Source organism: Tamandua tetradactyla, chromosome 16 (assembly GCF_023851605.1).
Source record: "Tamandua tetradactyla isolate mTamTet1 chromosome 16, mTamTet1.pri, whole genome shotgun sequence".
Taxonomy (NCBI): domain Eukaryota; kingdom Metazoa; phylum Chordata; class Mammalia; order Pilosa; family Myrmecophagidae; genus Tamandua; species Tamandua tetradactyla.
Genome location: NC_135342.1, coordinates 33,425,567 through 33,450,726, shown reverse-complemented (window position 1 = coordinate 33,450,726; position 25,160 = coordinate 33,425,567). Strand labels below are relative to the sequence as shown.

At 39.0% G+C, this 25,160-nt stretch overlaps 1 protein-coding gene across 6 annotated transcripts; it reads left to right on the top strand.

The window, feature by feature from the left end:
* On the top strand, positions 1–23,979 carry CEBPG (CCAAT enhancer binding protein gamma). Of its 6 annotated transcripts, none has more exons than XM_077132231.1 (2): positions 1–216; positions 20,338–23,979. In XM_077132231.1, exon 2 carries the CDS (start codon positions 20,433–20,435, stop codon positions 20,880–20,882), a length of 450 nt encoding a protein of 149 aa, XP_076988346.1. In that variant the 5' UTR covers positions 1–216; positions 20,338–20,432; the 3' UTR covers positions 20,883–23,979. The 6 variants fall into 6 exon arrangements, 5 of the variants coding, with proteins under 5 accessions (XP_076988346.1, XP_076988348.1, XP_076988350.1 ...); XM_077132233.1 differs by lacking the exon at positions 1–216 and adding an exon at positions 5,901–6,050; XM_077132235.1 differs by lacking the exon at positions 1–216 and adding an exon at positions 6,445–6,572.
* The last annotated feature ends 1,181 nt before the right edge of the window (positions 23,980–25,160 follow it).

The window sequence follows — 25,160 nt, the reverse complement described above, 5'->3', positions numbered from 1 at the left end:
CCAATACCAGAGTCCTTCCCTAAGACTTCTGGAAAAGGAATTTAAAGAGAGATGGCCTTTCCTTAGTGAATGAAGCTGGGAACATCTGAGGTTATGGCCATATGAAGAAAGGAGAAAGAATAATGAAGCCAGAGAGAGAGAACAAGAATGAGCCATGAAGACGTTTGAGTTCCTGTTTCTGACAAGGCTTGGGTATTTCAAGAAGAGTGTCCTAAGGTCTTCTACCATATCTTTTATGCTAAGGCTAGTCGGGGATGGTTTTCTAATCCAAAGAGCCATAAACAATGCACAATACCTGCTAATCACTGTCATATCATGGCTAATATACCACAATAAGTAGGCACTGAGGCTCAATTATGTGAACATATTATCCCAGCTTTCAAAATATTACAGAATAGTCCAGATCACCTGTCAAAAGTAGCTGATTTACAGAAGGAAAGATAGACGATAAAGACTGAGGCAGTATAATCTAGGAATGCTTAGGGTGTATAATGATAGTGACTAAATGTACAAATTAAAAATGTTTTTGCATGAGGAAGAACAAAGGAATCTCAATAATGCAGGATGTTGAAAATAGATGGTAATTAATATTTTAAAACTCTAACTTATGTTTGAGACTAAAGCAAAACAATGTTTATTTGGTACAAAATTTATATTTTGACTAGTGTATTTCCTAATATAACTTATGTGGACAGCTTAATTGAACACCATAAGTACATGGAACCTTGAGTAGGGCATGAGATTTTGTAGATATGTCCAGAGCGATGCCCTGATAAATCCCAGAGTGATTTGAACAGTGAATAAAAAAGTATTTGCAAAGTCCCCTTGGGGGAATGATTAGAAAGGGGGAAAATTCAACTTCCCCAAGTGGAGAATACTTGATATTCTCACAAGCGGTGGGGACAATCAAAGCAATAGACTGAGCCCCCAATCTTGGGGTTTGTTCATATGAAACTTAACCCCGTCAAAGGATAGGCTAAGCCTACTTAAAATTAGGCCTAAGAGTTACCCCCAAGAGAACCTCTTTTGTTGCTCAGATGCGGCCTCTCTCTCTCCCAGCCAACACAACAAGCAAACTCACTGCCCTCCTCCTCTCTACATGGGGCATGAATCCCAGGGCTGTGGACCTTCCTGGCAATGTGGGACAGAAATCCTAGAATGAGCTGAAACTCAGCTCCAAAGGATTGAGAAAACCTTCTTGACCGAAAGGGGGAAGAGATAAATGAGACAAAATAAAGTGTCTATGGCTGAGAGAGTCCAAACAGAGTCGAGAGGTTATCCTGGAGGTTATTCTTATACATTAAATAGATATCACCTTTTTTTAGTCAAGGTGTAATGGAGAGGCTGAAAATGTAGAGTTGTGTTCCAGCAGCCACGTTTCTTGAAGATGATTATATAATGATAATAGCTTTCACAATGTGATTATGTGATTGTGAAAACCTTGTGTCTGTTGCTTCTTTTATCTATCTTATGGACAGATGAGTAAAACATATGGATTAAAAATAAAATAATAGGGGGAAAATGTTAAAATAAATTTAGTAGATTGAAATGCTAGTGACCTATGAAAGGGAGGGGTAAGGGGTATGGTATGTATGAATTTTTTCTGTTTTCTTTTTATTTCTTTTTCTGAATTGATGCAAATATTCTAAGAAATGATCATGATGATGAATATACAACTATGTGATGATATTGTGAATTACTGATTATGTATGTAAAATGGAATGATCATATGGTAAGAATGTTTGTATGTTGGTACATTTAATAAATAAAAATTTTTTTAAAAGTAGCTGATTTAGAAAATAAAATTTTTAAAAATTTCCAAATACACATCTACTTAATTATGCATAGTAAATGTCTGTTGGTCTGGCTTCCAAACAAAAAGAAATTTCAATTATTAAAATTTTCCTCCACTCTACTTTAAGGAAACAAATGAAATGATGACTTAAGATGTTCTGCTGGTTTGAAAGGATGTATGGACCCTAGAAAAGCCATGTTTTAATCAAAATCCCATTTCTTAAAATGGCAGAATAATCCCTATTCAGTACTGTATGTTTGAATCTGTAATTAGATCATCTCTCTGAAGATGACTCTCAATCAAGAGTGGTTGTTAAACTGGATTAGGGGAGATGTGTCTCCACTCATTTGGGTGAGTCTTGATTGGTTTACTGCAGTCCTATAAAAGAGGAAACATTTTGGAGTATTGGAGATTTGGAGAGAGCAGAGAAGGCTGCAGTACCACAAAGCAGAGAGTCCATGAGCCAGCAATCTTTGGAGATGAAGAAGGAAAACGCCTCCCAGGGAGCTTCATGAAACAGGAAGCCAGGAGAGAAAGCTAGCAGAAAACACCGTGTTCGCCATTTGCCCTTCCAGATGAGAGGAACCCTGACTGTGTTTGCCATGTGCCTTCTCACTTGAGAGAGAAACCCTGAACTTCATCAGCCTTCTTGAACCAAGGTATCTTTCCCTGGATGCCTTAGATTGGATATTTCTATACACTTGTTTTAATTGGGGCATTTTCTCAGCCTTAGAATGTAAACTAGCAACTTATTAAATCCCCCTCTTTAAAAGCCATTCTGTTTCTGGTATATTGCATTCTGGCAGCTAGCAAACTAGACAGATGTAGTAACTAAGGGAACTATTTAAAATTTTGAGATACTCTGGAGGGACAGTCTCAACTCCTCAAATACTATGTTTGAGTTAGTACCTTCTGAATCATCAAAACAATATTAAGCACAGCTTGGCCTTTTTTTTTTTTTTTTTACTTTTTTATTGTATAGTATAACAACATACAAAGCAAAGAAATAAAAAAGTAATAGTTTTAAAAGCACTCTTTAAAAAGTGGTTACAGGATAGATCCCAGAGTTTGTCATGGGCTACCATATGACCCTCTCATATTTTCCCTTCTAACTGCTCCAGAATATAGGAGGCTAGAGGGCTTAAAGACTTTTTTGTCATCACAATTGACATTTTTCCTTCTTTTTTTTTGTGAACAATAACATATATACACAAAAGCTATAAATTTCAAAGCAAAGCATCACAATTAGTTGTAGGACATATTTCAGACTTTGACATGGGTTACAATTCCACAAATAGAGGTTTTTACTTCTAGCTGCTCTAAGATAGTGGAGACTAAAAGAAATAGCAATTTAATGATTCAGCATTCATATTCATTTGTGAAATCCTATCTCCTATGTATAATTCCACCATCACCTTTGATCTTTCCATACCTCTCATTGGGGTTGTTTGCGCTATGGCAATTCTCAATTTTTTATATTGAATGGTCTGTCACTAATATGGAGTAGGGAAATGGAACTGTTTGATGTTCTGGAGAGGCTGGGCTAGGTTTCAGGACTTATCTAGACCAGGGACCCATCTGGAGGTTGTAGGCTTCAGAGAAGTTAATCTAGTGCCTGGAACCCTTGTGGAATCTTATATATTGCCCTAAGTGTTCCTTAGGATTGGTTGGAATGGTCCTTGTTGGGGGTTGACAGGTGATGATCAGTAGCAAGGAGCCTACCTTATTTTGAAGTGTGTTTTGATCTACCATAATTATATGGATACAATTTGTTTCTAATTCATGTATCAGCATCATCATAACAGCTAATACTTTTGGGCTCCTAACATGTACCAGGCACTGTTCTTGGAGCCTAACATATATTAACTCCTTTAATCCTCATGGCAATCCTATTGGGTAGATACTGTTGTTATCACCATTTATAGATGACTGAGAGGTGCAGTAACTTGCCTGAAGTCACACAACCAGTAAGAGATGAAACCATGGGCAGAACACCCTGCTAGTGGAGTCCACACTTACTGATAGTGCCAGGTAACTAGAATATAGCAATGAACACAACATCTTAAATTTCAGTCAGAACACTGAGGGATGTTAATGTGATACTTACGAACAAATTCGCTGGATATTGTAAACTACATATTGGGTATCAGTGAGGCAGAAATCTACGCCAAATTTTTTTCTTTTATTCTGACTGTTTGGTTCCCTGTGGTTTGCAAAAATGCCACATAGTAGAACACAACCCAGAGACTGAGCTGTCACCAGGTTCTCCTTGTTTCTTTAAGGTGAGATTCCATTGTTCCCAGGCTTCCTATCCCTCTCATGAGAAGAATCAGAATCCTCAAGGCCCTGCCTTTCTACCCAGTCTCCACTGGACCTCTGCATTTCAGCCACCTTGGTCTTAAATTTATTCCACCATTGAACCTTTGTGGCATATCCATTTAATCTGATCTGCTTGGCTAACTCCTACTCATTTTTCAGGCCTTTCTGATGCATCAGACCAGAACTGGTTCCCATCCTGTCACCTCTCACAGCATCTTGTGTTTCTTGTATTACCCGTGAAAATAGTAATTTAAAAAATTGTATAATTACTGAATGTCTGTCTCCCTGGCTGTAAGTACAAGCGCTATGTGGGCAGGGACTGTATTGTCTTATTACTGAATTCTCAGCAATCACCCACAGTTTAACACAGATATGGTACCAAATTATAAACTGAGCGGCAAAGAGAATAACTCACTACTATCCGGAGGAAGTAAATACCCTACTTTCCTCTGCATAGGCTAGGCCTGTCCATGCACCACACAAGGAAGGCTGGAGTAGCCTAGCAGCTAGGTTAGCAAGCCAGAGGATAAATGAATATACTGTACAGAATTTTTAAGTGACTAAGAAATGGTCAAAGTAGACTCATGATTTTGTGAGCAACAAAATATAGTCCAACTTTGGGGGTACCAAAATCCTAAATTTCAGCTGGAACACTGGGGGCCAAAGGGAAAGAAGCATATTGGGTTTGATATTATATTATTCTACCAATGTGCGTCGAGGTCACTTGTTCACTTTCAGTTATCGCCTCTTTTTGATTGATTGCAAGTGCTTTATCATCTCTTTAGTGATTCCTCGAAACAGTTTCACATGGAGAGCAAGTCCCACGGCTTGTGTAATGAAGAAACGTTTCCTCTTTCAAAGACTCTATTTTTTGAACGATAAGAATTGCTAAAGAGGAAGCAATCAAACCAATCAGCGGGCTCTGTCCTCCACCCAGCACGCTGCTTCCTGGTTTTAAAACGTTTTCAGATCCTCCTCTGACTTGTTTTAGATCAGCAAAACCGGATTGCTGTCCGTTTTCAGAAAGCACGTCTCTCAATGAGTTCACCCGGAAAGCACCACAAGGGAATCGGTTGTGGAAATTCAATTCATTTCACCGTGGAAAAAAAAAAAAGAGAGAGAACCACAGTCTGCAGTTGTCACAGTGTGACATCAATAATAAGCCTATCTTGGAAAAGTTCTGCCTCATTCGTTCTTTAAAGAAAGTTCGCAGTTTCTTTCACGGGCGCGAAGACTACGCACTTCCCTCAGGCTCATCAAGCTGGGGTCCTGCAAACTAGCACGGAGACTGTGGGGCGACCAGGAAACTGTCCCGGAGACAGCCGCCGAGGGGCTCCCCGAGGCCGTGAGGAAACCAAAACAGAAATCAGAGACTTCGAAAAACCACCGCAGAACACTTTGAGAAAAAGCAAGCGAGGGCACGGGTTGCCCTCGCAAAAGCAAGCGTTGCTTCCAACGCCTCCGCCTCTAATAGACCCTTCCTCGGGAACGACAGCCCACTGCTACGGGCCCCGCCGCCGCTCTGCGTTGGCCGCTCCCGAGCCACGCGCACCGGCCCTCCCGGAACTTCAGCCAACGCCGGCCACGCCCGCCGCGCCCGCCGCCGGGCCGCTCGGAGGCCGCGCCTCCGCCACATGCCCGCCTTCCCACCCTCCCTCAGGCAGCCGCGATTGGTTGGCTGCGCTGCCCATCGCGAGGGGCGGGTGCGTAGCCCGCAGATCCGCGTGGCCATTGGCCGGGCTGTGGCGGCGGCGGCGCGCGCGCGCGCGCGGCCCCGGCAGGGAGGGGAAGCCGGTGGCCGCAGCGGCGGGACGGGCGGAGGCTGCCGGTTTCGTAACCGTCGCTCCTCCTGGCTGACGCGCGGGCTGCGAGGCCTGGGTCGCGTTAGGCCGCTCGCCGCGGAGGCCGCCGGGGGGCGGACGGGCTGGAGGCGCAGGTAAGGAGGCCACGGGCGGGCGGCGTGAGGAGACTGGGAGGCCGCGGTGGAGCCGGCTGCTTGCGTGGGTGCTGGCCCGGCCGGATGCGAGCCTGCCCGGCCTGATGCGGCCGCCTGGCCGGGCAGGCCCCGCGCGGAGCGGGCGGCGCCCTGCCGCGGCGTCTGATGCAACCTGTCGGCAACACCCGGCGGGGGCGCTGAGCTCATCCCTGTCCTTGGCCCAGCGCCGCGGCGCCACCCGCCGACCCCCGCCCGCCGTGCTCCCCGGGGCGCCCCTCGTTGCCAGCCGGGACCGCCACCGGGCCGGGGCGGAAGGCGAGGCGTGCCCCCTCCAAGGCCCTGCCCGCTGTTTATTTGTGAAGCGTGCAGTTGTGACAACCCGGGCTCTTATTGGCCCCTGGGGATCTAGGGTGTTCCCAGAAGAGCTGGAGATGGACCGTGTCTTGCCTGAGGGCCGCATGGGTTATTTCCTGCCCGTCTAAAACTCCTACTTCTGAGATGGTTGAGAATGCTGTTCAAATGGTAGGATGATAAGAGTGGTCAGGGAAAGCAGCGAATTTTTAAATACATAACTGTATAAATACTATTTTGCTCACGTATGGAGCTATACTTTGAATGCCCCGCAGTTCTCTTGAACATACTTTAGGTGAATATGTAGCAACCCCGAGTTGGATAGAAAAGAGAAGGGCAAGTAAACGAAGCACTTGCAAGTCTGGTTGGAGAGAGGGAACACTGCAAGAAAAATAGCTGAAAGAGATGTCTAGATAGATAGAGAGGATGGAAACGTATGTTTGAGGGGAACATCGAGTAAGCTTGTGTGTTTCTGCTCTTTTTACGTGTTTGGTTGTCCCTTAGTTTGAGATTAATCTGGCACCTTCACGTGTCATTTTAGAAAGGCTTTCAATTTGTAGGTTATACGAAAATTGGTAGTTCTGTCTCTGAGCCTACACTCACTTGCATCCTGATTTGAATAGATTGTTTGGTCCTTTAGTTAAGACAGGATATGTGACTCTCAGAGACGTTTTCAAAACAAAATATTATGGATCTTGAGCGGGCCACTGTGTCTCAGCAGGCAGAGTTCTCTCCTGCCATGCCGGAGACCCGGGTTCAATTCCTGGTACCGGCCCGTGCAAAATATCTATCTATCTATGTGTGTGTGTGTGTGTGTGTAAAGTGGATATCAGGGTTTGCTTTATAAAGAAATCTTGCATCTTAAAAGTTTCTTGGTGTTTAAAAATTGAGATCTGGTCAGCTCTTACCGCTTGGTTAGTATTTGGTATAAGTTATTTTTAAAGTTGATTCTCAGTTTCTGGTAAAACTGTAAACAAAGCTAATTACAGGATGTTAGTGAGCTGAAGATTTTTTCAGTTTATTGATTCCTGCTTCTGATGGACACATTTGGCTTTCATTTAATATCTGCCCAAAAAATAGGTGGAAACAAATCTTATTTTTTCAGAGGATCTTTTAAATTTTCAGGAGCACATCATGACTGTCAGCAAGGCTTTCTGATCTTGGAGTGGTGATTTCATTCCTGGGGAATTAAACAGCACATGGTGAGTCCCTGGTAAAGACATAAAGGACCTCAGGGGGCTGAATTTGGTCTTATAATCTTATGGCTTCACCTGTTTACAGTAATAGTAAATACAAGTAGCTGTGGTTTCAGGTACATTTGATGATTTGGGGATGAGTACTGCCGTGGGTTTTTGTATTGGTTGGTACATTAGTCTCTTATTTTTTTGACATCCCATCCATATCAGTAAAAAATAATTTTGAGCCTGAGTGTGTAGATGTGTATTTACAAACAATATTTATGTATGTTGCAAAGCACATAAAAAATAGAACATTTTTAAAAAGATGACATTCAAGAAGAACAATGAACATGCATTTTCTTCTCGCATTGCCAAGGGATCCCTCATGTACTCCTTGAAAGGAGGTGCCCTCCTTCATGGACCCCTGCTTTTCTAAAAAAAAAACAGTGACAGTGGAATAGAAGTCCTACCCCCTTGAATGGCTATGGCTTTGTCTGCTTTCCCAGAGTTACCATTTTTAGTAGAGTTGTTGAACCTGGGTGATGCATGCTTAAGAACTTAAAGTCATTTGGAAAACCCAAGTGGGCTAAGTAGAAAATATAAGTTCTCTACTGACATCAAGCAAAGACCAGACAAAAATGGTGTTCGCTGTATAGACTGGGTACTAAAACTAGCAAATGGAACTCTATTTGAGTGGTTGTTTTATGAGAGTTTTATGCTAGAGAGTCCCATTTTTATGTAGGACGTTTTAAGAATAAATGTTCTCTCTTAGTCTTTCGAGCCTGTATTCCACAAATACTTATTGAATGCCGCTCATGTCAAACCTTGCCTGAGATGCCAGGCATGTGAAGATGAAAGAGTCCTGCCTCTAGCAGAGTTTACCAGAGAGCTGGAGTTGACCAGGAAACTGGGGGAACAACATGAACAGAAGCACAAATGAAAGAGAAAGCGGGGCCTATTTAGACAACTAATATCATTTCAATATTGTTGAGGTATGTAGGATGAGGGAGCATAGGCTGGAGAGAGGGTTAAGACCTTAATTTTGATCTGTAGACAGTAGCTGCAGAAGAATTTTCAGTAGGAGAGTGATATAAGGTGCCAGTGACTGATTGGAGGGAATGCTACTAAACCAGAGGAGACTGTAGTGCCCTTGAGAGGTTATGTCAGCCCGAGGTAATTTCTCAGCCTTTGGGACTGGAGAGGAATTGTGAATGTGAAATTTTTTTTATGTAGAATTACCCAATGATTGAACAGACTTTGGGCAAGGAAGAAACATCTATGAATATTTTGGAGTTGTCACTCCAATGTATGTCAACTCCAGAGAGCTGGAGTTGACCAGGAAACTGGGGGTTTCCTGAGGAAACAAAAATTTATTTTAGTGGGAATGGGGTTCGTGAGTGAGAGGGAGAGCTGGTTATCCTAGGTATGTGGAAAAGAAGGGACAGAAGAGTTATGAAACTTGGAAACTTTTGATTTTGTTTTACGTATTCTAACATTCAGAGTTTTCAGTGTGTTTCTGATATGAATGAGCATTAGTTGAATGTAAGAAATTTTGAGTTAAAAAAAGTTGCCTGCACAGTCCACCATATTTAAGATCCATTGTTAATCTGTAGCAGTGATTCTCAGATTTGAGTGTCATTACAATCACTCCACTCTCTGTTAAAGCAAGATTGCTGTACCCCTGCCCTAAAGCTCATTCAGAGGTCTGGGACGGCTTGGGTGTTTGCATTTCCAGCAAGTTCCCATGTGCTGCTGCTCCTGGTCTAGGGACCATGCTGTGAGCACCCTTGTTCTTCAGCTTGCCTGTTGCTTCCTGTTTGAATGATTTGCATATGAGGAAACGAGGTACCGCCCTGTTGTCTAGTAAACTGAACTTTGAAATAGTATTTGTCCACCGAGGAGCTGGACTTTCTTATAGAGTTAAGTTATCCGGATTTGAAATGAATTTACTATTTTATACATTGTAGGTACTTAGTAAATGTGAAAGGACCAAAAACATAAATGATACTTTAAACACTAAAATGTGTACTTTGGAGGCAGCTGTTTTTCTCAGTGTAAAAAGAAAATTGATGATCTGTTTGGACTTAATTATTATAGTTAGTTCTTTGACCCCTTTACTTGGTCCATTTTCCTTAAGGGATGGCCAATTTCTTCACTTCACAGACTACTTTCTTGGCTTGTCTTTGGGTTGAAGATTTTTTATTTTTTTTTACATCCCTGAAGTTCTCTTTAATATCTTCCAGTTTCTGTTTCTTACCTTTTTTTTTAAACTAGTTTGTAGGTTCAGTAAATAATCTTTTTCAAGCCAAGGGACTCACTTTGAAAACCTTGCCTACTGCGTTCAGCCTAGTACCTGGGCAGGATGAGTCATGCTGAGGTAACAAAGCCCTTCCCTATTTCTGTATCTGTGGGAAGAAAAACAGGCTTAATTATCACTGAATTTGGAGGCTGTAATGAAAAAGAGCTTTTAATGACTGAAATTCATGATATGTTCGCAAAGCTGGAAGGCTGGAATGGATAAGATCCATTCAACATCCCTGCTTTGCAGATGGGAAACTGAGGCCCACAGAAGGGAAGGGATATGCCCAGAGTAAATTGAAGAGCCAGAACAAGAACTGACCTGGTTCCTGAGCTGTACTTCCAGATCATTGCCGTCTCTGACCTTGGCTGCGTTGACTAGTGAGATTAGCTTCAAGAATTAAAAATATAATTGGTAGAGGAAAAGTACATGATCTTGATTGTTAAGATGGTCGCAGAAGAAGTGTTAAATTAAGCAAGTTCATAAAACATGTATATGAAATAGATAAGCAATAGTGTTAGGTGGTGGTGAAGGTGGCTCAAATTAATTCTGACCAGCTACTTTTTTTTTAAGTTCATTACAGTTTTTTTAAAAATATTTTTTATTGTGACATATAACATATGCAGAGAAGCGATGAATTTCAAAGTACAGTTTAACAGTAGTTATAGAGCAAATTTCAAATTATGGTATGGGTTGCAGTTCTACAATTTCAGGTATTTCCTTCTAGTTCTAATATATTAGAGACTAACAAAAAAAATCAATATAGTGTTCCAGTAGTCACAATAATTTGTTAAATCCTATCTTCTCTGATACTACTCCTCTCTCTCATTTGATCCTTCTCCCAAACTTAAGGGATATTTGGGCAGTGACTGATCTAATTTCTTCATGTTGAAAAGGGGTGTCACCATTGTGGGGTAGGAGGATGCAACTAGCTGATGTTCTTAGAGAGGCTAATGCTTTGGGTTTCAGGGTTTATCTGGCATAGGAGCAATCTGGAGGCTTTAAGTATCTGAAAAATAAGCTTAATGAGTGAAACTTACAGCCTCAGATAGAACCCAGGATATTCTTTTTTTTTTATTAATTAATTAAAAAAAATTAACAAACAAAACATTTAGAAATCATTCCATTCTATATATATAATCAGTAATTCTTAATATCATCACATAGTTGCATATTCATCATTTCTTAGTACATTTGCATTGATTTAGAAAAAGAAATAAAAAGACAACGGAAAAAAAAATAAAATGATAATAGAGAAAAAGAAACTATATGTACCATACCCTTTACCCCTCGCTTTCATTTACCACTATTTCAAACTGAATTTATTTTAACATTTGTTCCCCCTATTATTTATTTTTATTCCATATGTTCTACTTTTCTGTTGATATAGTAGCTAAAAGGAGCATCAGACATAAGGTTTTCACATTCACAGAGTCTCATTGTGAAAGCTCTATCATTGTTCAATCATCATCAAGAAACATGGCTACTGGAACACAGCACTACATTTTCAGGCAATTCCCTACACCTCTCCACTACATCTTGAACAACAAGGTGATATCTACTTAATGCGTAAGAATAACCTCCAGGATAACCTCTCGACTCTGTTTGGAATCTCTCAGCCATTGACACTTTGTCTCATTTTACTCTTCCCCCTTTTGGTCGAGAAGGTTCTCTCAGTCTCTTGATGTTAATTTTCAGCTCATTCTAGGGTTTTTCTCAGTCTTTTGATGCTGAGTTTCGGCTCATTCCAGGATCTTTGTCCCACGTTGCCAGGAAGGTACACACCCCTGGGAGTCATGTCCCACGCAGAGAGGGGGAGGGTGGTGAGACTGCTCATCATATTGGCTGGAGAGGGAGGCCACATCTGAGCCTCTTTTGTTGCTCTCTTGGGAGTGACTCTTAGGCCTAAATTTTAAGTAGACTTGACCTATCTTTTGTGGGGTTAAGTTTCATGTGAACAAACCCCAAGACTGGGGGCTCAGCCTATAGCTTTGGTTGTCCACACTGCTTGTGAGAATATCAAGAATTCAACTTGGGGAAGTTGAATTTCTCCCCACTCTCACCATTCCCCAAAGGGGGCTTGCAAATACTTTTCCAGTCACTGATCAAATCATTCTGGGATTCATCGGGGGATCACTCTGGACAAACCAACAAAATCTCATGTCCTACCTGAGATTCCAAGTACTTATGACATTCAGTCAAACTATCTACATGAGTTGTATTAGGAAATGCTCTAGTCAAAATCTAAATTTTGTAACAAATAAACATTTTTTGCTTTAGTCTTACACGTAATGCGACATTTTGAAGTATTAGTTATCATCTATTTTCAGCACCCTGCAATAATGACAATCCTTTTTTCTTCCTCATGCAAAAACATTTTTAAAATTTGTACATTGTACATTTCACTATTATTATATACTCTAGGCATTCCTAGATTATACCATCTCGATCTTTAACATCTATCTTTCTTTCTAATTTCATTTATGTCCCCAGCCCTCCTCCCTCTGTCATTCTCACATGCAGCTTCATTCAGTGTTTTAACATAATTACATTACAGTTAGGTAGTATTGTGCTGTCCATTTCTGAGTTTTTGTGTCCAGTCCTGTTGCACAGTCCGTATCCCTTCAGCTCCAATTACCCACTATCTTACCCTGTTTCTATCTCCTGATGGTCTCTGTTACCAATTACATATTCCAAGTTTATTCGCTAATGTCTGTTCATATCAGTGAGACCATACAGTATTTGTGCTTTAGTTTTTGGCTAGTCTCACTCAGCATAATGTTCTCTAGGTCCATCCATGTTGTTACATACTTCATGAGTTTATTCTGTCTTAGAGCTGCATAATATTCCATCATATGTATATACCACAGTTTGTTTAGCCACTTGTCTGTTGATGGATATTTTGGCTGTTTCCATCTCCTTGCAATTATAAATAATGCTGCTATAAACATTGGTGTGCAAATGTCCGTTTGTGTCTTTGCCCTTAAGTCCTCTGAGTAGATACCTAGCAATGGTATTGCTGGGTCATATGGCAATTCTATATTCAGCTTTTTGAGGAACCGCCAAACTGCCTTCCACAGTGGTTGCACCATTTGACATTCCCACCAACAGTGGATAAGTGTGCCTCTTTCTCCACATCCTCTCCAGCACTTGTCATTTTCTGTTTTGTTGATAATGGCCATTCTGGTGGGTGTGAGATGATATCTCATTGTGGTTTTGATTTGCATTTCTCTAATGGCCAGGGACATTGAGCATCTCTTCATGTGCCTTTTGGCCATTTGTATTTCCTCTTCTGAGAGGTGTCTGTTCAAGTCTTTTTCCCATTTTGTAATTGGATTAGCTGTCTTTTTGTTGTTGAGTTGGTCTATCTCTTTATAAATTCTGGATACTAGACCTTTATCTGATATGTCATTTCCAAATATTGTCTCCCATTGTGTAGACTGTCTTTTTACTTTCTTGATGAAGTTCTTTGATGCACAAAAGTGTTTAATTTTGTGGAGCTCCCATTTCTTTCTTTCTTTCTTCAGTGCTCTTGCTTTAGGTGTAAGGTTCATAAACCCGCCTCCAATAATGAGATTCATAAGATATCTCCCTACATTTTCCTCTAACTGTATTATGATCTTAGACCTAATGTTTAGATCTTTGATCGATTTTGAGTTAACTTTTGTGTACGGTGTGAGATACGGGTCCTCTTTCATTCTTTTGCATATGGATATCCAGTTCTCTAGGCACCATTTATTGAAGAGACTGTTCTGTCCCAGGTGAGTTGGCTTGACTGCCTTATCAAAGATCAAATGTCCATAGATGAGAGGGTCTATATCTGAGCACTCTGTTCGATTCCATTGGTCAATATATCTATCTTTATGCCAGTACCATGCTGTTTTGACCACTGTGGCTTCATAATATGCCTTAAAGTCAGGCAGCGTGAGACCTCCAGCTTTGTTTTTTTCCCTCAAGATACTTTTAGCAATTCGGGGCCCAGATAAATTTTCTTATTGGTTTTTCTATTTCTGAAAAGTAAGTTGTTGGGATTTTGATTGGTATCGTGTTGAATCTGTAAATCAATTTCGGTAGAGTTGACATCTTAACTATATTTAGTCTTCCAATCCATGAACATGGTATGCCCTTCCATCTATTTAGGTCTTCTGTGATTTCTTTTAACAGTTTCTTGTAATTTTCTTTGTATAGGTCTTTTGTCTCTTTAGTTAAATTTATTCCTAAGTATTTTATTCTTTTAGTTGCAATTGTAAATGGAATTCGTTTCTTGATTTCCCCCTCAGCTTGTTCATTGGTAGTGTATAGAAACGCTACAGATTTTTGAATGTTGATCTTGTAACCTGCTACTTTGCTGTACTCATTTATTAGCTCTAGTCGTTTTGCTGTGGATTTTTCAGGGTTTTCGACGTATAGTATCATATCATCTGCAAACAGTGATAGTTTTACTTCTTCTTTCCAATTTTGATGCCTGTATTTCTTTTTCTTGTCTAATTCCTCTGGCTAGAACTTCCAACACGATGTTGAGTAGCACTGGTGATAAGTGGACATCCTTGTCTTGTTCCTGATCTTAGGGGGAAAGTTTTCAGTTTTTCCCCATTGAGGATGATATTAGCTGTGGGTTTTTCATATATTCCCTTTATCATTTTAAGGAAATTCCCTTGTATTCCTATCCTTGAAAGTGTTTTCAACAGGAAAGGATGTTGAATTTTGTCAAATGCCTTCTCTGCATCAATTGAGATGATCATGTGATTTTTCTGCTTTGATTTGTTGATATGGTGTATTACATTAATTGATTTTCTTATGTTGAACCATCCTTGCATACCTGGGATGAATCCTACTTGGTCATGATGTATAATTCTTTTAATGTGTTGCTGGATTTGATTTGCTAGAATTTTGTTGAGGATTTTTGCATCTATATTCATGAGAGAGATTGGTCTGTAGTTTTCTTTTTTTGTAATATCTTTGCCTGGTTTTGGTATGAGGGTGATGTTGGCTTCATAGAATAAATTAGGTAGCTTTCCCTCCACTTCAGTTTTTTTGAAGAGTTTGAGGAGAGTTGGTACTAATTCTTTCTGGAATGTTTGGTAGAATTCACATGTGAAGCCGTCTGGTTCTGGACTTTTCTTTTTGGGAAGCTTTTTAATGACTGATTCAATTTCTTTACTTGTGATTGGTTTGTTGAGGTCATCTATTTCTTCTTGAGTCAAAGTTGGTTGTTCATGCCTTTCTAGGAAGTTGTCCATTTCATCTACATTGTTGTATTTATTAGCATAAAGCTGTTCATAGTATCCTGTTACTATCTCCTTTATTTCTGTGAGGTCAGTGATTATGTCTCCTCTTCCATTTCTGATCTTATTTATTTGCATCCTCTCTCTTCTTTTTGTCAATCTCGCTAAGGCCCCATCAATCTTAATGATTTTCTCATAGAACCAACTTCTGGTCTTATTGATTTTCTCTATTGTTTTCATGTTCTCAATTTCATTTATTTCTGCTCCAATCTTTGTTATTTCTTTCCTTTTGCTTGCTTTGGGGTTAGTTTGCTGTTCTTTCTCCAGTTTTTCCAAGTGGACAGTTAATTCCCGAATTTTTGCCCTTTCTTCTTTTTTGATATAGGCATTTAGGGCAATAAATTTTCCTCTTAGCACTGCCTTTGCTGCGTCCCATAGGTTTTGATATGTTGTGTTCTCATTTTCATTCGCCTCGAGATATTTACTAATTTCTCTTATAATTTCTTCCTTGACCCACTGGTTGTTTCCAGGATATTCTTTGGGGTTTTCAGGAATATTGTTGGTTGGGGCTTGGCATACTGTAGCAATTTGCAATATCTATGAACAGCTACTTTTTTTTAAAATTGATGACAGCACAAATTCCATTTTATAATACATGTTCTTTTTTAATACTTTTTTAGTTTTTAAAAAAAATTTTTTTGAGAAATCTTCACACATATACATACAGTCCATCCATAGTATACAGTGGCTCACAATATCATCACATAGTTGTATATTCATCACTATGATCATTTTTAGAACGTTTGTATCACTTCAGAAAAAGAAAAAAGAAATAACTCATGTATCCCACACCCCTTACCCTTTCCTCTCATTGACCACTAGTATTCCAGTCTAATTTTTTTTACCCCTTATCCCTTGCTATTATTTATTTATTTATTTATTTTTTTAACTCATTTGTCCATACCCTGGGTAAAAGGAGCAACAGACACAAGGTTTTCACAATCACACAGTCACATTATAAAAGTTATACAGTTATACATTCGACTGTGAGAATCAAGGCTGTTGGAATACATCTCAACAGTTCCAGATACTTTTCTCTAGCCACTCCAATACACCATAAACTAAAAAGGGATATCTATATAATGCATAAGAATAACCTCCAGGATAATTCTAAACTCTGTTTGAAATCTCTCAGCCACTGAAATTTGATTTCGTCTCATTTCTCTTCCCCCTCTTGGTCAGGAAGGCTTTCTCAATCCCTTGATGCCAGGTCCTGGTTCATTCCGGGAGCCTGAACAGTTACTTTTTAACTGGAAGAAAAATTAGGCAGCATAATGCATTATCAAGGAAGAGGGTGAAATGTGCATTACTGAGGAGAGACTTGGGCTAGGAAACTCTCTGTCATGGCTCAAAGGAAGTTTTCTCTCTTGTGTTAGTACTGGAGCCAGTGCTTAGGATGGCAATGTGGCTTTTCAAACTATTGAAAATGATTTGTGGATTTTTTAATGCAAAGATTTTTAAAAAATGAACAATAACCAATGTTTATATTGATAATTCCTAGCTGAAGGTTTAGGTGAAACTACTGGTGTTTACTAACCGAACTTTCTTAAGTACTCTGGGATGTACTTATTTGAGGCATTTCATAATTCTGACTTAAGGTTTTTTCCACTGATGTAGTTTTTTTTTTTTAAATAGTCAGTTTACAATATGAACATTCTTTGTTTTTCTTTTTTTCATCACAGTTATATATTCATTATCATGATGATTTCTTAGAACATTTGCATCAATTCAGAAAAAGAAATAAAAAGAAAACAGAAAAAAATTCATATATACCATACCCCTTACCCTTCCCTTTCATTGATCACTAGCATTTCAGTCTACTAAATTTATTTTAACATTTGTTCCCCCTATTTATTTATTTTTAATCCATATGTTTTACTCATCTGTTGATAAGGTAGATAAAAGAAGCATGAGACACAAGGTTTTCACAATCACACAGTCACATTGCGAAAGCTATATCATTATATAATCATCTTCAAGAAACATGGCTACTGGAACACAGCTCTACAGCTTCAGGCAGTTCTCTCCAACCTCTCTGCTACGCCTTAACTAAAAAGGTGATACCTGTTTAATGCGTAAGAACCTCCAGCATAACCTCTTGACTCTGGATTCTCTCAGCCATAGACACTTTATTTTGTCTCATTTATCTCTTCCCCCTTTTAGTTGAGAAGGTCTTCTCGATCCCTTGGTGCTGAGTCCCAGCTCATTCTAGGATTTCTGTCCCACGTTGCCAGGAAGGTCCACACCCCTGGGAATCATGTCCCATGTAGAGAGGGGAGGGCAGTGAGTTTGCTTGTCCTGTTGGCTGAGAGAGGCCAGAGTTGAGCAACAGAAGAGGTTCTCTTGTGGGTAACTCTTAGGCCTAACTTTAAGTAGGCTTAGCCTATCCTTTGATGGGGTTGTTTCATATGAACAAACCCTAAAATTGGGAGCTCAGCCTATTGCTTTGGTTATCCCCACTGCTTGTGTGAATATCAAGAATTCTCCACTTGGGGTAGTTCAATTTCCCCCTTTCTCATCATTCCCCCAAGGAGACTTTGCAAATACTTTTTTTTCACTATTCAAATCCTTCTGGGATTTATCAAGGCATCACAAAATCTCATGCCCTACTCAAAGTTCTATGTACTTATGGTATTCAATTAAGCTGTCCTCATAAGTTACATTAGGAAATGCACTAGTTGAAATATAAATTTTGTACCAAGTAAATATTTTTTGTTTTAGTCTCATAAGTTAAAGTTTTAGAATATTAATTACCATCTATTTTTAACACCCTGCATTATTGACATTCCTTTGTTCTTCCTCATGCAAAATATTTTAAAATTTGTACATTTAGTCACTATCATATACTCTGGGCATTCCTAGATTATACTGTCTAAGTCTTTATCATTTATCTTTCCTTCTGATATCATTTGTGCCCCGAGGCCTCCTCCCTTTATCGTTCTCACATTCAGCTTCATTCAGTGCCATGATGTAGTGTTAAATGTTTTGTGAAGAGAGAACAGGGTGGTTTTATAGCTCATAATACCGCTTTCTAAATTTCCAGGAGTGCTGTGACTTCTTATGGACGAAGTTCACTTAATTTAGTCAATTTGGCTTGAAATTCCCTCATGATAATAGGATGGTGTGCTTTTTTTTTTTTTTTTTACTTTTTTATTGTATAAAATAACATATATATGTAACACACACACACACACAAAGCAAAGAAAGAGAAAAGCAATAATTTTCAGAACACTCTTCAACAAGTAGTTACAGGACAGATCCCAGAGTTTGTCATGGGCCACCATAGCATCCTCTCAGATTTTTCCTTCTAGCTGCTCCAGAATACAGGAGGTTAGAAGGAATAAATATTTTTTTTATCATCACAGTCGACTTTTTTGTGAAAAATAACATATTTACAAAAAGCAGTAAGTTTCAAAGCCCAGCACAGCAGTTAGTTGTAGAACAGATTTTAGAGTTTTTTATGGATTGCAATTCCTCAATTTTAGGTTTTTACTTTGCTCTAAGATACTGGAGACTAAAAGAAATGAAAGTATAATGATTCAGCAATCATATTTGTTGGTTAAACCCCTTCTTCTCTGTATAATTCCACCATCACCTTTGATCTTTTTTATCCCACTCTTTAGGGGTATTTGGGCTATGGCCATATTAAATTTTTCATGTTGAAAGGAGCTTTTGATAATATGCAGTAGGGAGATGGAACTATCTGATGTTCCGGAGAGGCTGTGCCCTCTAGGTTTCAGGACTTATCTGGCCCAGGGACCCATCTGGAGGTTGTAGGTTTCTGGAAAGTTACCCTTGTGTTTGGAACCTTTGTAGAATCTTATATATTGCCCTAGGTGTTCTTTAGGATTGACTGGAATGGTTCTGGTTGGGGGTTGGCAGGTTATGATAGGTAGCAAGGTCTTCCTGAAGCTTGCGTAAGAGCGACCTCCAGAGTAGCCTCTTGACTCCATTTGAACTCTCTCAGCCACTGATACTTTATTAATTACACTTCTTTTCCCCCTTTTGGTCAGGATGGAATTATTGATCCCATGGTGCCCGGGCCAGACTCATTGCTGGGAGTCATCTCCCATGCCACCGGGGAGACTTTCACCTCTGGAGAATGGTGTGCTTTTGACACTTCTTGAGCCTACTGTAGGGACTTAGTTGGATTTTTAGTAATCCAAATATGACTAGTTCCTGAAACTGTGACTTCATTTCTCCATTACTGTAGTTACTAGAATAGTGCTTCAGAATCGGTGTTTCCTTTGAGCTCCTTCAGCAGTGTGAGGTGGGTGCAGGTACCGCATCTGCACAGGTCCTTTGCTCAGCCTGAGTCCCAGTTCTCACACTTCCTTGGATACTTCATTAGGACTTGTATTTCTTTCCTTGTGGTTTCCGCTTGAGTGTGTTTAAAATGTTTTATTATATCAGGAAAAAAGAACACTACTAGAAGCCTGGTGGGTTGCAGAGCAGATTGTCTCAGAGCTCCTAAATCTGTGATCCAAGAAAGTAACTCAGTCAGTCTCTGTAATTTAATATCATTTGAAGTCATTAAAAGAAAAACAAGCCCACTCCCCACCTCCATCTCCAAAAAAGCACCTTTCAAAATATCCTATAAAGATATATAAAGGTATGCTCAGGGAGAAAAGGCAAGTCCCTCATAACTCACTCCTTGCATTTTGTAATAAGAAACATGCAGATAATACAGGGCACTATTCCTGGTGAATTTTGGAGGTGGAACACTCTAGCATTCCCTTTTGACTTGAACCAACAGTTAAAACTTTTTTTTCCCTTTCATTACAGGTGTGGCTTCTACCATAATTGAACTCAGCTTTCCCTGTTTAACCCAGACATCTCAAATTTCTCCCTGGCTCATTGTCAAGTCCTTTTAGTTCATATGTGCTACCTAATTACTGGTATTCTTCTGTTTTCCCTCCCATTTCTGATAACAATCACAGATGGGTAGTCTCCACAGGGATTCAGGTGGGATGAATTTTGGCCTTATGGTGCTTCTGTACTAACTTAACCTTTCTAAATTAAATGATTTAGACTTCTGAAACATTGGAATAGTTGGCAGTTGTTGTAGACTTTTCTCAGCATAATCAGTTAGCCTGTTGTTAAGTACGTGTAAGTTTAATCTCATTTGATCCTTTCATTTCAAATATTTGAATGCAATTTATTTTTTTAACTAGGTACATGTGAAGATTTCTTGGCATTTAGTGTGGAAACCATTGATCACCTTGCTGTCCTTTCTGCCTGTTCTGTGTTGGCAAAGAAGAGTGCCCAAATGAGCAAGATATCACAGCAACCCAGTACTCCGGGAGTGAATGGAATAAGTGTTATCCATTCTCAGGCACATGGCAGTGGCTTACAGCAGGTTCCTCAGCTGGTTCCTGCTGGCCCTGGCGGAGGAGGCAAAGCTGTGCCTCCCAGCAAGCAGAGCAAAAAGAGTTCACCTATGGATCGAAACAGTGACGAGTATCGTCAACGCAGAGAGAGGAACAACATGGCTGTGAAAAAGAGCCGATTGAAAAGCAAGCAGAAAGCACAGGATACGCTACAAAAAGTAAATCAGCTCAAAGAAGAGAATGAACGGTTGGAAGCAAAAATTAAATTGCTGACAAAGGAATTAAGTGTACTTAAAGATTTGTTTCTCGAGCATGCACACAACCTTGCAGACAACGTGCAACCCATGAGCACTGAAAATACTACAACAAATTCTGATAATGGACAGTAGACCTCACCCTTTCCAAACTTTACAGTTTGTGGCTTGAACGTTAAAGGTGTGACCTCTTACACCACTCATCAATAACTGAACCTTGCCTTGTTCCTTTATTCAAAGATCCATTGAAAATTATTTTCTAGGATCAGCACTGAGGAGTTGATTAGCTAAAAATGTTATCCATGTGATTCAAATATGTGGTTTTAAAGGATATGGATTTTTTTTGTGGGGATCAAAAAACAATCATTTTTAAGGTATATGGTAAAAATATATATATATCCTAGACCTTGATGTTCTTGATAAATCTTTTGACTTCCCAAGAAATACCTTTTTTTTAGGTGGACAAAAGAAATGAGGAACTGGCAGGTTTTGCAGAAAAATTTCCTAATTTGTAATGGATATGGTTAATTGGATTAAGAAAAGTTGAATGCCATCTATGTTAAATAGTTATGATTTTTTCCCCCTAAAGTATGTATTAAAAATCCTTAGGGCGATAGACACCAATCGCTTTGTAATTTGAAATGGTTTTATATATAACATAACCTCTATTTTAGCATAATGAGTACTGTGTTCTCCAACAGTTATAAGTTGATTTTTTAATAGTGATGCCAGGTTAAATAAAGAGATCCCATTGCATTTTAAAGGCAGATGTAGCCAGTTGACTTAAAGTAGAAATAACATTTAGGAAGCAAATAGATTTTTTGTTTTTACAGAAGTATAGCCTATTAGAATTATACTTTGGGGGTACCTTTGGGATAATGGATTGGCATTTTGTTTCCTAAAAAAAACTCAGTAGTTTGGATAAACTCACATATTAAAATTTTAGTTTCTGCAGATGCCAGTAAAGTAAGCATTTTTTTGATACCATTTCATAGTCAAGTCAATAAATAAAATGTCTTAACAGTTTGACCAGACAAGCTACTTATTAGGATATGGAATATTAATTCAGGTAGTTTCTACTGTGTTCAAAATAACTGTCAAGGGGCCATGATTTCTAAAGGCAGACTTTTTTTGTGAAGGATGATATTGGTATTTGATCTTAACCAACTGATGATTAGGAAAGTATATCATTTACTCCATGCCATCTCCCAAAATGAGTGTAAAAAAAAAACTTGAAAGGGTAAGGTTTTCACCTTTTATTTATTTCACTTAAATACGTCTTTTTGCTTTATTTTTGTGACTTCTTTTTCTAATGGCTCTTCTTCCAAACTTTTTGTATCACTGCTTCTGTTTTTTTCATTTGTATGCTTTTATGACTCTTATTTAAGAAAGGAAGTACTGATAAAACTCAGGATATTAACATTTTTGTTTATAGTCAAAAAAAATGCCAGTCACTAAAGTAGGAAATCTCTAGAGGCTGGTTTATATTGATGTTGGTAGCTTTGATTGCCCTTATTAACTGTGTTGTTTTTTTTAAGCACCGTTCTAGCTCATGTGTGTTGTCTTTTTTGCGTTGAGCGTGTGTGTGTGTGTGTGAGCATGCATGCCTGAGTTGGTGGTGAAAAACTGAGTTTCATCTGCTTTAAAAGTTTGTGTTATTAGGTATCTCATTTGCATATGGTAATTTTTGGCCACAATGTCATACCGGGACTTGGGATACTGTCACCAGAACGTAACTCAGTGTAATTAAAGTTGTATCCTCGGTTTGGTGGCAGAGTGCTGACCGTGCTGTTTTCCTGGGCAGAAGATAACCTGACAGTATCCTGTAACTCAGTAAAATCATTGTTAGGGCTGAGAGCTCCTTCTAATTGTAAGTTGGGAGCCCAGCGTTGTCTGATAAGAGATGCTGTCTAGGAAGGTTAATACCCTATAGAGCCAGTAAACAGGATGGGGTTTTTGTTAGGGTCTAACACCAGTTTGCTTTGGTGGGAATATTGATCTACTTTAAAGGTTGGTAGATGTTTGAATAACTTAATAGGACACACCCACAGAATCCTACTGAATCTTTAAAAGCTCATTGATGTTATATAATGAGCCTAATTTGAGATACACACTTGAATCCTTAAGCAACTATTGTAGATGTTAATGACATTTTAATCTCTTATTTACTAAAAACACTCTTTCAGGAATTGATGTCGTTATGGAATTATGGTTACCAGTGATGTGAATTGAGTCAACTATTTTTAAAAGGAAGCTTTAGAGAAACTGTCCAGATGTGTACTCAGTATTTCAATTCAAAACATAAGATTGGAACTTTTTGGAAAAATTGATTTCAAGCTTTCCTATTACCTGTGCAAATCAAAACTTTAGCAAAAGCAATCAGCTAGTTATGCATAGAACAAAAATGTTAGCCAGTGTCTTGACTAATTTACTGAAATGGTTGAAAATGAAAGTTTTTAGTTTGGTAGATTACATAGTATAAAATAAAAGGAAACCAGTAAGTTTAGAGCTTTGAGAACGGTAATATGACATAACATTTATAATGTGCATTATCTCTGAACCATTAGGATTGATATGCCTTTGTGGACAGTTCCAGTGGTTTAGGAATGAGGCTTTGCAATAAATTTTTAGCTGCATCTGAGTCTCCTAGGATTGGTGCTTTTTGACTCCTGGTTTTGGCTGCAGATGGTAAGGTGAGTGCAGCTCTTCATGCTGTCTGGCCCCCTTCACTTATAGTGATGCAAGCTCAGATTCTTTGGACTTTCTTACTAAGAAGTAGTAACATTTTAAGAAAACCAGATTTTTGACATTCAGGTAGTAACATTTTAAGAAAACCAGATTTTTGACATTCAGGTTGTGAGCGTGAAATTTTCAAATTTACATTGTTAGAAATATGTGCAGTTTAATAGTTGATATTAAAAGAAACTGTCAGCTTTTGATGTTTCTTCATCCCCATTAGAGGGCTTGAAACCTTGTACTTAAACATCTTTTATCACTTGGTGTGCTTTCTGATGCCTTAGAAATAGAGAAATCTGTTTTTCTGTTTGATAAAGTTAGGAAGGAGAAAACCCATTCTATAGCTATTAAATCTGCCTCTCAGGAAAAAGTACTAACTAGTTGTTTTTGTTCCTGGCTTTCCTCAGTTTGTGAGATTACTCTATTTTTTTAAATATAATTTTATTTCTTTCAATGAGTTTGAAATAAAAAAAAAGACTTTGGAACAATGACTGTATTTCATTGTGGATTTCTTTATGTTAGATACCAAGAAAGCATTTCAGATGTCATATGGCTCTAAAGAGCAGGCAGATGTGCTACTATCTTTTTTGTTCCCAAACAGGGGTGCTTTAGTACAAATTTAGATTTTCCTCAGTAGATAGGAAAATAGTTTTGAGTCACTTTGTCTAATCTGAGAGTAGAAACCAGAGTAGGGAAAGCAATCAATGGAGTTCCTCTTTAGACACTTAGTGTCTCAGTGTGTGGTTTCTACTTAAAACGGGTAGGAATTGCTTATGTTTTAAGATAGATACTCAAGAACGTAAAGTAAGGCCTTTCCTTTAACAATGCAAACTTATAGTGGGTTTTCGTCACATTTTCTTTTGTGTGATACTGTTGAGAGTCTGTAGGGATGAATTTGCTCAACTCATAAAGATTCTGAATCTAAGAACCTTGGAGTTGAGAGTTTCAAGAGAAAATGCCATTCACATACATTTCTTCTATAATCCTTCAGTTATTATCATGTCTTGGGAAAGAAACTTCTACTTCTTGCCTCTTAATGAAAATTGTAGTACAATGATGATTTCTATGGTAGTATGTACCATTTCATTTTTATGAATTGGTTGTAATTTAAAATCCAGCAACTTGTCTTTGGGAATTTTATGTAGGGATTATTTCTTTGTGAAGGTGCCAGCTCTTTTTTAATAAAAACACTTTTAGACCTACTGGTCTTTCACTGCCTTTATCTGACAAGTGCATATGCATTTTACACACACACTCAGAACACCATCCTCTAGATATTTTACAGCAACGTCCCAACTCCTCACAGAGCCCTAGGCCTGAAAATTATGTAGTGGCGTCTAGAGAAGTGGGGCTTGTAGAATTAGGCTTGGAAAAGAATGGAGTTGTCAAGGGGAAGCACCCATGTGTGCTTTTTGCAGCCTAGGCACTTTGCAGCCTGAAGAAGTCTTGCTACTGCTTCAGGGTAGCTATTAAAATCAGATGCTTTTTGACATCACCACCTTTAGATTCTACCTGTTTCTCTGGAACCCTATAATCCATTACCTTTAACCCATTAGCTTCACTTCTAACCCTACCCTATGTAAAGTCACACTCCTCTTCCTGGACCTAATGAGTGACTCCTCCTCGTTCTTCCTGGACCAAGTCTTCCATGCTCTCCAGAACCTACTGCATCACTGC